The sequence below is a fragment of the Syngnathus typhle genome, linkage group LG3 (assembly GCF_033458585.1).
Source record: "Syngnathus typhle isolate RoL2023-S1 ecotype Sweden linkage group LG3, RoL_Styp_1.0, whole genome shotgun sequence".
NCBI classification, from domain to species: Eukaryota; Metazoa; Chordata; class Actinopteri; order Syngnathiformes; family Syngnathidae; genus Syngnathus; species Syngnathus typhle.
This window is the reverse complement of record NC_083740.1, coordinates 9,061,717-9,074,989: the sequence shown is the minus strand read 5'-3', so window position 1 is coordinate 9,074,989 and position 13,273 is coordinate 9,061,717. Positions and strand designations below refer to the sequence as shown.

At 40.5% G+C, this 13,273-nt stretch overlaps 2 protein-coding genes across 3 annotated transcripts; one reads left to right on the top strand and one right to left on the bottom strand.

Annotated features, from left to right (window-relative positions):
• Window positions 1-1,713: 1,713 nt before the first annotated feature.
• On the bottom strand, window positions 1,714-4,329 carry LOC133151726 (uncharacterized). 2 transcript variants are annotated; one of them, XM_061274998.1, is made up of 3 exons: window positions 3,830-4,329; window positions 3,662-3,699; window positions 1,714-3,090 (listed from the first exon to the last, which is right to left on the bottom strand). In XM_061274998.1, exons 1-3 carry the CDS (start codon window positions 4,045-4,047, stop codon window positions 2,708-2,710), a joined length of 639 nt encoding a protein of 212 aa, XP_061130982.1. In that variant the 5' UTR covers window positions 4,048-4,329; the 3' UTR covers window positions 1,714-2,707. The 2 variants fall into 2 exon arrangements, with proteins under 2 accessions (XP_061130982.1, XP_061130981.1); XM_061274997.1 differs by having other exon boundaries at window positions 3,662-3,695; window positions 3,811-4,324.
• A 2,862-nt stretch (window positions 4,330-7,191) lies between these two features.
• LOC133151725 (phospholipid phosphatase 3-like) lies at window positions 7,192-12,795 on the top strand. The gene is made up of 6 exons (XM_061274996.1): window positions 7,192-7,548; window positions 9,668-9,825; window positions 9,892-10,178; window positions 10,580-10,637; window positions 11,742-11,918; window positions 11,992-12,795. The coding sequence occupies exons 1-6, from the start codon at window positions 7,350-7,352 to the stop codon at window positions 12,088-12,090; spliced, it is 978 nt and encodes a 325-aa protein (XP_061130980.1). The 5' UTR covers window positions 7,192-7,349; the 3' UTR covers window positions 12,091-12,795.
• The last annotated feature ends 478 nt before the right edge of the window (window positions 12,796-13,273 follow it).

The window sequence follows — 13,273 nt, the reverse complement described above, 5'->3', positions numbered from 1 at the left end:
GCGACATCTTGATTTTTGAGCAAGTGCAAGCCTCATTTGGTTACTCTCCCTGAGCTATTGCTGCGCACGCTGACATACAGAGGATGGGCCCTTTCACATGCACCCAGCGCGTAGTTGCCTGATCTAAGGCCAGTCGAACATGATTTTTAGTTCCTGGAGACAGGTGTAGAGGTAGAATGACTGAGAAACAAGAATTTAAGTTAAAGGCCTGTCAAAATATCTCCAGGTCAGACACAACGTGCACCAGACTTCAGATGTCATCTACCCAAAAGCATTTCCATTTATCCATCCATCCATCCATCCATCTTCTGTACCGCTTGCGGGCGTGCTGGAGCCTATCCCAACAGGGACGGGTTGCCAGCCAATCGCAGAGCACACAGAGACTAACAACCACTCGCACTCAAGCCTACGGGCAATTGGGGAGTGCTCAATCGGGCTACGATGCATGTTTTTGGGTTGTGGGAGGAAACTGGATTTTCCGGGGAAAACCCACGCAGGCACAGGCACGGGGAGAACATGCAAAGTTCATACAGGGAGGGCTGGAGGTAAAATCGAACCCGCACCTTCTGAACTGTGAGGCAGATGTACTAACCAGTGTTCCACCGTGCTGCCTTCAATGAAGTAATATATGTAAATTAGCTTATGGTTATTAGCACCATTACCTCATTTTATTCAAACAAATTTGAGCCCTTGAGAATGGATGTATTCTGCGGCAAAAGGACACACGCAAGAAAAGTTGATAAAATGAGTCTGCAAGATATGGAAACAATGGGGAGAGTGGGGTGACCATGTTTAGATAGACTCTTGATGTAATTGGGTTATTTCCTGTGGTAAGCCGCAAACCAACACATCAGCATCTCCTGTGCACACCTTCGAACATGAGACTTGGCCAGTATGTGCTTGGTGGTAATCTACTAAAAGCAATTCAAAAAGTGTTCTAATCTGAATTTATCATCTGTTCCTCCATAAAACTGTATTTTTATACTGAGAGTTTTCTATAATAATTGTTATACATTCATAAAAAAAAATCTATGTTCATGCTGCTGTTATGGTCTAAAGATTTTGTGCAAATGAGATCCAATGCAAAAGCGGCATCAGAATAGGTTGAAAGAAACTGTTTGAGATATTCAATATTGTATTGATCATTGTCACTGTGGTTGCAGTTTGCAGTGTTGGGGACCTCTACATAACAATAATATTAATAATAAACCATAATGATACTACTCAATGTTTTTATATTCAATGTGATGGAACTAAAATGCAAACTAAAATTATATCATAAATGTTAAACTGATCTGGTATTCATTTCAATCCAGCATGCTAATTGTAATTAGGCAAATAAATGTATTTTCCAGTGCTCCACATTAAAATGCCAGTAAACATAAATAATTGTTGAAATCTGAACTATTGCAATTTGTTTTTTAAGAAATATAGCTCACGGGTCACAATGACAAGGGATATACTCCTATTAATTTTCTGTTGTAATCGGCACCTCAATGTGATATCAGCCTTTTTTTTTTTTCCAAACCGCACTTCAAAATAAATAAACAGGAAGTGATGCACTGTTACTTCCCACTACAGACAACAACAGGGAACGTTCCCCTTAGCTGACACTTTCAAACATTCCACTTGTAACTTTGTCGCAATCACTTTCACGACGTCATTTTCCACTTTTCACATTCACGTACGTGAACACACACGGACACACAAAAATACAGCTCATATATGTTTATTATCATTATTTCCATGTTAATATGGATACAATCAGCACAGTGCAGTTTGTCCATTGGACTTTGCTACATTGTTTCATCACATTTGTCAAGTCCACATTTTGAACATCAAACAATAAAGTACATTTGGTTACACTTTTTTTTTAAAGATGCCCAAATTTAGAGCTACATCTGTGTATTTACACTCTGAATGGTACATGCAATGTTCCCACCCATATGTTTCCCTTACTTCTGTTAGGTTCTTCAGATTTGTATGTGAACGAGCAAAGTGCATGACATTTTTTGACAGGAGTCACTGACGGTATTCACTTGTCACCGGTGTACGCATTGTGGATTCCGCTCCCACTCAGTCAGTGTACACGTAAATCTGAATGGTTGTTAAAGTGTAAGTGGCAACCAATTTGGTGGACCTTTTGCCCCAAGAAAGCTGGGCTTGAATCCGGCACTCTTTAACTCTGAACAGGATAAGCGGTGCAGTGAATGATTGTACACAGGCCTGTATATACCTGCTAGCTTATGTTTATTTAGCAAAATGGAACTCTTCAGTACATATTTCATTTACTCTGTAATCTTCGTTTGCATAGCAAATCATAACTTCTATTGTGTTAATACCAAAGGAATGATTTACATACAGTAAGCGTTGCAGTTAGCGTGACTGTGACCTCACTGCTGTTTATCTAAGGTGGTATGAAGTGAATCCAGATGAGAACCTTGAAGCCATTTTATAAAATAAAGAGAACCAGCAACTCAAAATCAAAGTGAATTGCACATTAACACTAATGTAGTGTTCTCAATATACAACATCATATCGGACATATAGCAACCTGCAACATAAATAGTACCATCTTGTCAAATAAATATGTATAGTATTAGAAAGATTGCAACTTGTCTCTTTTTTTTTTTTTTTTCCCCCACGTGAGCTCCGCAAAGTCTTTCACATGGTTGAGTTTTTTAGTTGGGATAGTTGATGTCAGATATTAGTCCACGAGGAAAATACCCAAATTAGACCCATTGAGCTCCAGCTTCCAGTCCTGCAATCCTTCTTCTGGTACACTCATTTGGGTGAGCAACGACGTGTCGCCGTTCAGCCAACTCACAGTCCAACACTTCTTGCTTTGTCGTGGGGTGTCTGCTAGAAGCTTCACTTGGCAGCTCAGCGTGTCCCCCACATTTACGCTGAGAAGGCCAGCATTGCAATTGTATGTGCAGGTCAGGTTGAGATTCAGGTAGATGAAGTACATCCCCGCCTTTCGTGGTCTCAGTGAGTGTTGCTTTGAGTCAAAATGGAAGGTGGTACCAACGGACTTCCCGGTGCCATAGTGGACTGAATCCCATTGAACTGTTGAGTTCACCAACTTGCCTGTAAAAAGGAGACATCAACAATCATCAGTGAAAACGTCATTGATAGGGCATGCAGCCATACTACCGAGTTGAAATCCAGTATTCGTCATGAAATTGGAAAACCAAATGATTTTCTTAAACTCTAAAGTATAGAAGTATCAGGAAAATAATTGGCTAGAATATTCTATTGCTTCCGGTGTAGAGTTTGCACCTGCATAGATGTGCCCCCGCATAGATGTGCCCCCGCAATCCAGTCACATTCCAAAAACATGCATGACAGGTTAATGGAAGACTCGAAATTGTATCGATGTGTTCATTCACTGCTTCGCCCACAGTAAGATACAACTCAACCCTAATTAGACTTAGACTTAGACAGACTTTATTGTCATTTTGTAAACAAAACGAAATTACGATGCATACGGCTCTCAACAAAAGAATAACATATCGGCTGGATAAAAAGTGACATAGCTATATAATATGAAATAAGATAAGATAAATAAGATAAATAGATAGTAGATAATTAGTATAAGTGCTTCAGGAAATGGATGAATGGTGTTCAAATACATTTGACCAAAAACAAAGAGACTTACTTGAGATTGCCTCCAAGAAAGCAAAGTTCTGCATCTGTCAACATATAAACAATAATGGCATAAGAAGTCATCTTGGACACAAGAGGACAGGCTACAGTATTTAAGTCAAATGTCTGATTTGAAAAAAATAATAATAATCCAAAATGTACCTTGTATGGCGGGCTCTGTGTTTGTTCTTCGTTTGCAGAGCGATACGGCTGCAGCTTTGAGTCCCCGTGCGTCATCAGGACAGGGAGACACACCACAGCCATGGCAGCGAGCGCTGCATATAGGACGAGGATGGACCCGACCATGCACACGTCCAGACAACGACCCCGATCACGTCTTCTGTTCTCTTGACACTCAATGTCCGTGTCTTTGAGTGTCTGTCCTAACAATGCGCACATAATGACGTCTAATTGCAGCGGGTAACTTCCACAGGATGGCGGCTTGCTCTGTACTACACTCGGTGCACGGGATTGAGCCGAGTGTCTTCGATCCGGCCCTTTTATAGCAGAAAAAAGGTGAGAGAAAGGAAAAACCACGGAAGTCGTGGGTGTCCATCCTCGCCTTATTTCTCACGCTGCCGCCACTCCTCCGCGATGTCCGACTTTCCGGGGGCGTGAAAGTTATGTCCGATTTTCCGGGGGCGTGAAAACTTTCCGAGACTCCCTATTTCGCAACCGCCTGCAGGCGAATGCGCTACATATGTTTAGAGACAGTAGAAGAAGTGAAACTGGTTCCACTCATCACCTTCTATGCACAAATAACTACAGAGAGAGAGAGAAATAAAAACAAAGGTCAAATCCACATTTTTTTTTAATCTGTCAGTAAAACTAGATCATGAATAAAACAAAATAATAACAAAACTTTCAACCAGGCAAAATCCATGGATGAATAAAGGAAATAACAGCAGCAAGCCACATCAAATCAATAATTATGACTCAATAACTATAACTACAATAAAACCCATTTCAAATAAAATTAACTAGAACGACTACGAAAACACTGGTGTAGGGAAAACATTGAGCAGGTTTTGTGTACAGAGGATGTGGGCACTCTGGTTAGCACGTCCGCCTCAATTCGGAGGGTGTAGGTTCGATTCCACCTCCGGCCCTCCCTGTGTGAAGTATTCATGTTCTCCCCATTCATGCGTGGGTTTATTCCGGCTCCTCCGGTTTCCTCCCACATCCAAAAAACGTTCGTAGTAGGTCGATTGAACACCCCAAATTGCCGTGAGTGTGAGTTGGGAGCTTGTTCGTTTCTGGGTGCCCTGCACTTGGCTGGCGACCAGTTCAGGGTGTTCCCCGCTCGGAGCACACCCATGACTGGTGCAATCTTGGCAAAAACAAAAACGCAGTTTCGCTTCACACGTCAGCCAATCATATTAAAGAGTTAATGTGACATCAGGGGTTTCCCGTCATGTGAGGTAGTGTCAGAACTGAGAGTGAATGTGAACGTGAACCACAATCACTTTTATGACGTCTTTCATATTGTACTATTTGTTGTACTACAGTCACACCTCGACCTCCGAATTTTGTTTGACAACCGGAGCAAAAACTCTCGAATTTTTCGTTCGAATTCAGATTTGTTCGAGAACCGGGACGATCAAAAACCGAGGTTTGACTGTATTTGTTACACACACAAACACACGCACACCCCCCCACACACAAACACACGTCACATATGTGGAGTCCACTGAGACATTTTGCACTATAAAAGTGGAAATGGTATTGTGCCATTGACTCTCCAGATGATCACACTGTAAAAGTGGAAATGGTATCGTGCAATTGACTCTCCAGATGATGTAATCACACATGACATGTTGACTGGGTTTGGGTAATTCAAGTATCATGAGGAATGACAATAGAGAATAAACAAGGGCATAATGGGAACATGTGGGGATGGTTTGTGTGGGGGCGTGATAGATACGTAGAGATGTGGAAGTCAGCAGGTCACTCACACACGCACACACGCACACACACGAAAGTATGACAGCCAATCAGGAAAATCCATGTGCTCAAGTGCAAGAGGCAAAAATGAAAAGTTTTTGTTACCTCATGAAATGGACCACATGAAATATACTACAAATGTACCCAGATATCTCAAGTCTCTTTACACTGAATGAACGTGTATATATATGTGTGAAATAAAAGAAAGGTTGTATCTTTGGGAAGGGATAAAAACAAATCTTATAGATATAAAGCGAGCAGAGATGAAAGGACATTTACTTTTTATTACTTACAGTACTGTATATCAAAATATGCATATTCATGTCAGTTATTATACATCTTGCAGTCTCGATACAGAATGAGGAGAAAAATTCCACCCTAACAGGTTTGGGTTTTTCACTGTTCTCGCTTTTGCTTTTCACCCTTGCAGTCACGGATGTCTCAGTCACTATACTGCTGCATCTGTTTCACAATGCGGCAAACCTTTTTGGCCGTCAGCAAAAGAGAAGTTAGTTTTCCTGTCACTTACTGCCACTGTGGCTAGTTTATTTGACCCGTGATGGATTGCAATATGAGATTGACAGCCAGTCAGCAAGATATTATTATTATTATTATTATTATTATTATTATTATTATTATTATTATTATTATTATTATTATTATTATTATTATTATTATTATTATTATTATTATTACATGCACCCTTTTTCAGTTACCTCTGCTGAGTAGAACTTTTTGTATTACTTCGCTCATCAATGGCACAGATACAATTTTGCTTGGGACCCAATTGGGTCAAGATAGCGGCCTTTTTTGTCCACATTTTAATAATCATTATAAAGTCTTACGAATCGGGTTTTTACACGTTTTTTTCTCTGTGGCTAAAGTTTTTAATCTGATTAAAGAGCCGACTAATTGACAATGAGGCAAACCATGGTGAAACTCAACCGAAGAGAAAACATGGCTTTACTGCCATCTAGCGCTCAAACCACTATAACTACAGTACAAAGACAGTGGACTCACTCATTACCTTAGAACAGTGCTCGAATACAGGAAGTCGTTGAATTGATTCTACACGCAAAAGATTTAAGTGGACAATCAGTCTTTTTATTTTTAGCTTTATTTATCCAGTAAAACAAATTGAGAACGTTGCAATAATTTGAAATTCCGACTTGGCAGCCGACAGTAAAATATAATCAATTATTTACTCCTTAAACAATAATAGTGTTTTTCCTTCTTTGTGTTTAATCAACAACTGTTTTCAAATTGTAATCCATTACTGTCCGCGCATTCATTAAACAAAACAAAACATAAACAACAAACACTTGGATTTTTATGGCTACAGGTTTGGTGTTTACTTGCACAGGCCTAAAATTTTAACTCAATTTGTTGGTAAATTGAGGTGAGATTATTAAATATTCATACTTTTTGTTTCTGATGGTGTGCTGACAATTTTCTTATAATTTCCTTGGCTCACTTGAGAAACTGATATGTCAACAAGGTGCACGCAATGAGTGAGCTGCAGCAGCTCCAGCAGTGTGCGACCCTCAAAAGGATGCGCGCACTATGACACAGTGGCAAAGACAGAGCGCGTCAAAGATTTCGCAATACGCATGGCATCGTTTGAACATGACGTTGTTCTCCAAGTCCTCGTTACCGAAGTCGCCATAAAGTAGTTGCTACGCGTCAATGATATCTTCGCATTTGTGGCTCTATAAACTTGTTGATGGGAAGTTGCTCAGTTCACTTTGTGTTTTGAAATGCTGGATCAGTTGGGTCCGCAGCGCGCTCATGTGAGCCCAGAGCGCCAACCCATCCGACCCAAAGGGAAGAGCGCCTCGCGACTGGCAGCAGCAGCGGGGATGGAAAACAGCAGCGGCAATAAACCGAAACAAACTGGGCAGGCTTCATTCACAAAGAAGCTTCTCGTATGTTCAGACGTCCTGTGCCTTTTTCTAGGTGAATATAATGTCCATTTTTAAAGACTTTTTCAAGGTTTTTTTCCCCTCTGAGGAACAATTGGAGTGAGCTAAATCTTGAAATAATAGATAACAAGAAATGTATGTAGTCCACTCTGGACGTGAAGGCTGTATAAATGTTCCCTTTTATTTTCCTATGGTGCTGGGTAAGTTTGTAAGTGCTTTTAGTGTAAGACTGCATGTAAAGTGCACACGAAAAAGAAAAAAGTCTAATGTGTAACTTTTTTGCCATCCATTAAGAAAGAACATTTAATTGTTTTGCCTACTATATGTCACTGGAATTTACCAGAAACTGTTTATGTGTCTGGGATTAATTTACTACTTGATTCCACAAAACCATGTGAAATTGACTCTTTTGCACAAAAGACTAACTTCTAATCTATTAGTGTAAATATAAAACCTTGGAATGATTCCTTTTACTATGGCATTTACATAACCTTACATTTATATTAGTGCATGTGTTAAACAGCTAAAAATGTTCACAACTGACTTCCTACTAATTAGATAACACGGGTTCTTAATACAAATTTCATTTGATCTTGCTTCACAACAAGATGTACCATAAAGTATTATCTTCTACATGCCATGCAGTCCTCAAGAGTCTGAATGGTGTTCCGAAAGATGATGATGATGATGACAATCTAATAGTCCCTGATCTCTAAAATAATCATGTCAAAATAGCCTCCTAATCCTACCCAAGGCCACATTGTGGTACAAAGTGCCTACCTTTATATTTTGAAATTCATTGATTCATTTATGTTTTGTTGTCTGGAGGTTCCATTTTGTTTTCCACGTTTTGTCATTACATAAGTTAGCAGCTGCTGTTTTCGTATGGTGATTTCACATGAACACTTGTAATCCAAAAGAAAAATATCACCCAAAACTTTTTTTCACTCAATTTATGCACTTCTAAGACTCTTTTTTCCCACCCCTGCACACTCTCAAGCTCTCTGCCTGTGCCAGCTGTTTCGTGCATTGCCCAGGGAATTCGACTGTTTCTATAGCAACCACTTGTTCTCAGGGTAGAGCAGAGTTGGCGAGGAATCGGGGAATTGCATTCGCTATAAATAAATATGTAGGATCCCCATGTCCGTGCAGGCGTGCGTGTGTCACTGTCCCTCACAGTGACAGGAAGAGGTTATGCAATGGTTAATCAGCACACACTTGCTGGCTGGAGAGATAGTGTGTTTTAACCCTTGACTTAAACGTGCAGAAGACAACGTGTTGTGCATTTTTGCTTGTCGAGTTGCCCCTCCAGTGTCTCCGTGCAAGAGTGTGAGTGAGGCAGAGAGGGGTATCAGGGGAAATGAGTGTTGGGTAGGCAGTGTCAGGCTGCTTCTGGCTCTGGTTTGTTTCAGAATTCACTCTTTTGTTTTGCGGGGAAGAGTTGAGCTCAAGTCACAAACAAGCCGCTCTTCTGTTCTGCTCTTGCGCTGTAATTCTGTATTCTAGCAAAACCTTTCGAAATTGTGCATATAAAGGTTAGTCAGGGAACAAGAACATTCGGTTTAATTCCTTCAATCCCTCTGGAGTCATCTTGTGACCTTCACATTCTTCTTAATGGTAGAATGACCGAATTTCTTCAGCGACAACCACGAGGCCAGTGTTTGCCAACCTTTACAGCACCGAGGCATCTATTTTAAATGAGAAAAATCTCATAGCATACCACCAAACTTAAATGTCACAAAAACTGATAATAGTGAAATAATGGCGATCTTGTCAATTTCTTTTCTGACAAACATAATACTTAGTGTGAAATCTGGGCCTGTTGTATGAAAGGCAAACGGTGGATTCACAGATTTTTTGTAATAATAATAATAATAATAATAATAATAATAATAATAATAATAATAATAATAATAATAATAATAATAATAATAAAAACAACAATAATAACAACAATAATAACAACAACAATAATAATAATAAAAACAACAATAATGATACTACTACTAATAATAAGTTTCACCACTGTGTCAAAAAATGGCATATAAAATACCAAAATGTGAAAGAATGTGTTTTGTTACAGAATGATCCTGAAAGAAGGAGTGTTTGAGTATTTGAGCATTAATCATAAACACACTCCTCTTCCCCCTCAGTTTCCACCCCTTTCTTTTTAAGTGAGCTAAAGGCTGTCAGACCATACACCAGAGGTTTCATTTGTGGAGACAGCAGCATCGCCTACCCACATCTGCAGTCTGAGGCCATACCAGACAAATTGCTCATTGCTGGCGGTCTCCTCATCACGGGACTCGGGGTGAGTACTGCGTTGAATTCATTTGGATTCTGAACACTGTGGTTGTGACCACATGTCCATCCGCAGATCACTCTAGGGGAATGTTACCGTGTGCACTTCCAAGGCGTCAACTCCAAAGCCTTTGTCAGGAACAAGTACGTGTCTAGTCTCTACAAGGAGTTGGGCTCCTTCCTGTTCGGCTGCTGCGTCGGCCAATCCCTAACAAACTTGGCCAAGCTGAGCATTGGCCGACTGCGGCCGCACTTCTTGTCCGTGTGTGGTGTCACCTACGCGTCACTCAACTGCACGGAAGGAGCTTACTTGGAGTCTGTCAGATGCCACAATACTGACTACCGCTCTATAGAAGAGGCCAGGTGTGTGAGTTATGGATCCATCTACAACCTTCATCTGCTTGTCCAGACCACCATCCTTCCCATTTGATCTCAATTCATTGTTTGTTATCCTTTTCTTTGCGTGTAGGAAACAGTCACCAGTAGAACAGTAACATAACGAACACAATGGGCACACTCACAAACAAGCTGCTGTCAGCTTCAGCTCATTCCCTAATATACACACCAAAACGCCGGTGTCACACCACTCTGTCCGTCCATCCATCCAAACAGCCAACCCAGTTACCCATCCGTCCACCCGTCCTTCCACCCAACTCATCAGCACATCAGTGTTTCAAACACGTGACACCGAGTAATTTTCTTTTAATATATTTCCAAATTGTATTTGTCAAAGATATCCTAATTCTATTTTCCTCTCTATATAGGAAGTCCTTCTTCTCCGGCCACGCCTCTTTTGCGATGTACACAATGCTGTATTTAGCTGTGAGTAGATAAACATTACTTTCTATCTTTCCATCCATTTTCCAAATAGCAGTCCTTTATGTTGTAATGAGATGCAAAGTCATCACCAGTCCAGTGAGCTTGCACTGAGTGAACGAATGAGAAAATAGAGGAGGAGAGATACTGGAAGGAGAAATGAGAAACACAGAGGTCGCTTTGTTTTGCTGTGGGAGGGGTATGACCTCGGCTCACTGCCTCACTGCTCCCCTCTATTGTCTGGGTGTGTTTGTGAGACGTCCTGCATTTTTTATGGCTTGATGGAGGACTATGTCGAAGAATTCACACTCATACTATTACGTATTTATTCATGCTTACTATAAAGGGGCTTGTGTTGATTGTCGACTTTAATATGGATGTTAAGGTTGGTTTATTGTGTTCCTGCATCTGCTAGTTTTCATATTAAGTGAACACAACCCATTAGCATGCATTCCTCTGCCAACACAAAAAGATTGCAGGCTACAGATCAACACGAGTTGTTACTGCCAAATCATGGTGTGAACACTGTTTTTTTTGTTTTTATGGTCCTTGATGAAGAGGCTAACCAGGACTGCCAACTTTGGGCTGTCTGGCTGCAGAAGGCCATGTAGTAAATTGTAGAAAATTCACAAAAAGGGAATGCCTTTTCACCTTTACACATCTTTTCACGCACGCGCGCACACATGCACGCACACAAATCATGATTCATTTATTCTTGCAAGAAGCAAAGCCACAAAAAGACAGACATAATGAAACTAAACAAATAACAGAAGAACATACAGTATTTTAAGAAAAGCAAATAAAAATTGAGCAATTTTGTTATTAATATATTTTTCCGACATTATACTTACCTGCATTTTGGAAGTCTGGGTTGTTTGATGTAATTAGCAGTCAGTTGTCTTTCCCTTCAAAAGCATACAGCAATAGATATTTTGTCATGGTAAAAGAAATAATGGTACAGTGCATACTTAGTGGTAAAATGCCAGATGATTTTCAAATATCGGATGCCTTCTTTTCTGACTGCTGAAAGAAAGCGAACATGATGAGTATGTGAGTTTGCTGTTGACGAGCCAGTACACATTTACAGAAGTTTTTGTTTTGTTTTTGCAGTTTTATCTTCAAGCACGGTTGACATGGCCTGAAGCCCGCCTGCTGAGACCTGTGCTGCAGTTTCTTTTGTTTCTGCTGGCCATCTACACGGGTCTGACCCGCATCACTGACAACAAACACCACCCGTCGGACGTACTTTTCGGCTACATAATTGGAGCCCTCACTGCATACTGGGTGGTGAGTTGCCCCATTTGCTTGGCTCTTCCTGCACTTGTTCCCATATTAATTCAGATCAAATGTTTCCTGTCAGGCCTTCTACATCTCTTCCATGTTTAAGAGAGCTATCTTAAATCAGTCTCAAGTTGAATCCCAGAATGAGCACACATCAGCACAGCACAGCGTCTGCTAAAGCTGACCTCCACCATCCCTCCCAGCATCCGTCGGCAAGTAGCCTGTGTGAATCCCAAGCACGTAGGACTGTGAAGTTATACCTCGGTATTTTGGACAAGATTGTCAGTAATGGCTGGGCGGGGGGCTGGGGAGTTGACGTACTGAATGTGACAGAAAAGCGTACACAGCTATAGTGTAAAATTCATCTCTGCGATAGCAGTTTGAAAGTCATTGTGACAGTGCGTTGGCGTGTTAAGAAGAATAGTGTCTGTTGTCATGGCAACAACAGATTTCCTACATTGACTTTTATGCATCAGAGGACCCGCCAGGACAATGTTGGTTTAAAGACACCATGTTGTAACAGTGTTGTTTTGTTAGTATTTGGCAGGTGCATTCACCGGCTTGCTGCTTTTAGCTTCTGAAGGTTTCATAATGCTGCCAGTTCATGTTTATCAAAAATGTATAGAACACTTGACAGCTGTACTAGAAGTAAAGACATGTTTCCTTATTATTGCTTTAAGTAATGTGCACCTGACCTTGTGACTCGGTTGAGATGACTGCGTCAATCACGACATGTACATTCAACGTCTTGATCTGAAAGAATCGGAACGACAGTTTTAAGATAATCTGAAAAATATGTAGATTTTACAATATGGCATCACTGCTCATAGAATACATAACAAACTTTGTGTTCGCGCATCATTAAAGCTTTTTATTTATGCTTGTTCGCATCTTTTATATGCAGTTGATTTTCTCATGCAGAACAAATGTGTACAACATTTACTGATTTTACAATTTGTGAATTAATCCCAATTGTTGGACGGTTGTGTGTTGTTAAAGGTGGAATTTACAATTTCAATAATGGTAAATGGCCTTTCAATTGTATAGTGCTTTTCCACATCCAAGGTACTCAGTACTTTAATGCTGTCCTCATTGGCGCAACATCAAGAGTAACTGAGGCGTCAGTATCTCTCTGGAGGACATTTCGGCATGGTCACAAGGTCGGATGTTTAAACCTGCAACGTTCACAACTGTTTAAACGGGGAATTACGACTTGTCAGTAGTACATGACAAATTTAATCTGTAGAAAACGGCCACCTTTGGCGTCTAATTTGATTTATTGTATAAAAAACATGCCCCGAGGAAAAAAGAACCCGAGAGGCAGAAGGCTTAACTTACTGAAGGTGAACCATTCGTTCCTT

Coding starts and splice junctions, on each gene's coding strand:
- LOC133151726 (XM_061274997.1), bottom strand. CDS start 4,047: ATGTGCGCATTGTTAGGACAGACACTCAAAGACACGGACATTGAGTGT. Junction 3,696..3,810: donor CACAGAGCCCGCCATACAAG/GTACATTTTGGA, acceptor ATATGTTGACAG/ATGCAGAACTTTGCTTTCTT. Junction 3,091..3,661: donor TTTCTTGGAGGCAATCTCAA/GTAAGTCTCTTT, acceptor TCCTTTTTACAG/GCAAGTTGGTGAACTCAACA.
- LOC133151725 (XM_061274996.1), top strand. CDS start 7,350: ATGCTGGATCAGTTGGGTCCGCAGCGCGCTCATGTGAGCCCAGAGCGC. Junction 9,826..9,891: donor TCCTCATCACGGGACTCGGG/GTGAGTACTGCG, acceptor GTCCATCCGCAG/ATCACTCTAGGGGAATGTTA. Junction 11,919..11,991: donor CCCTCACTGCATACTGGGTG/GTGAGTTGCCCC, acceptor GTTTCCTGTCAG/GCCTTCTACATCTCTTCCAT.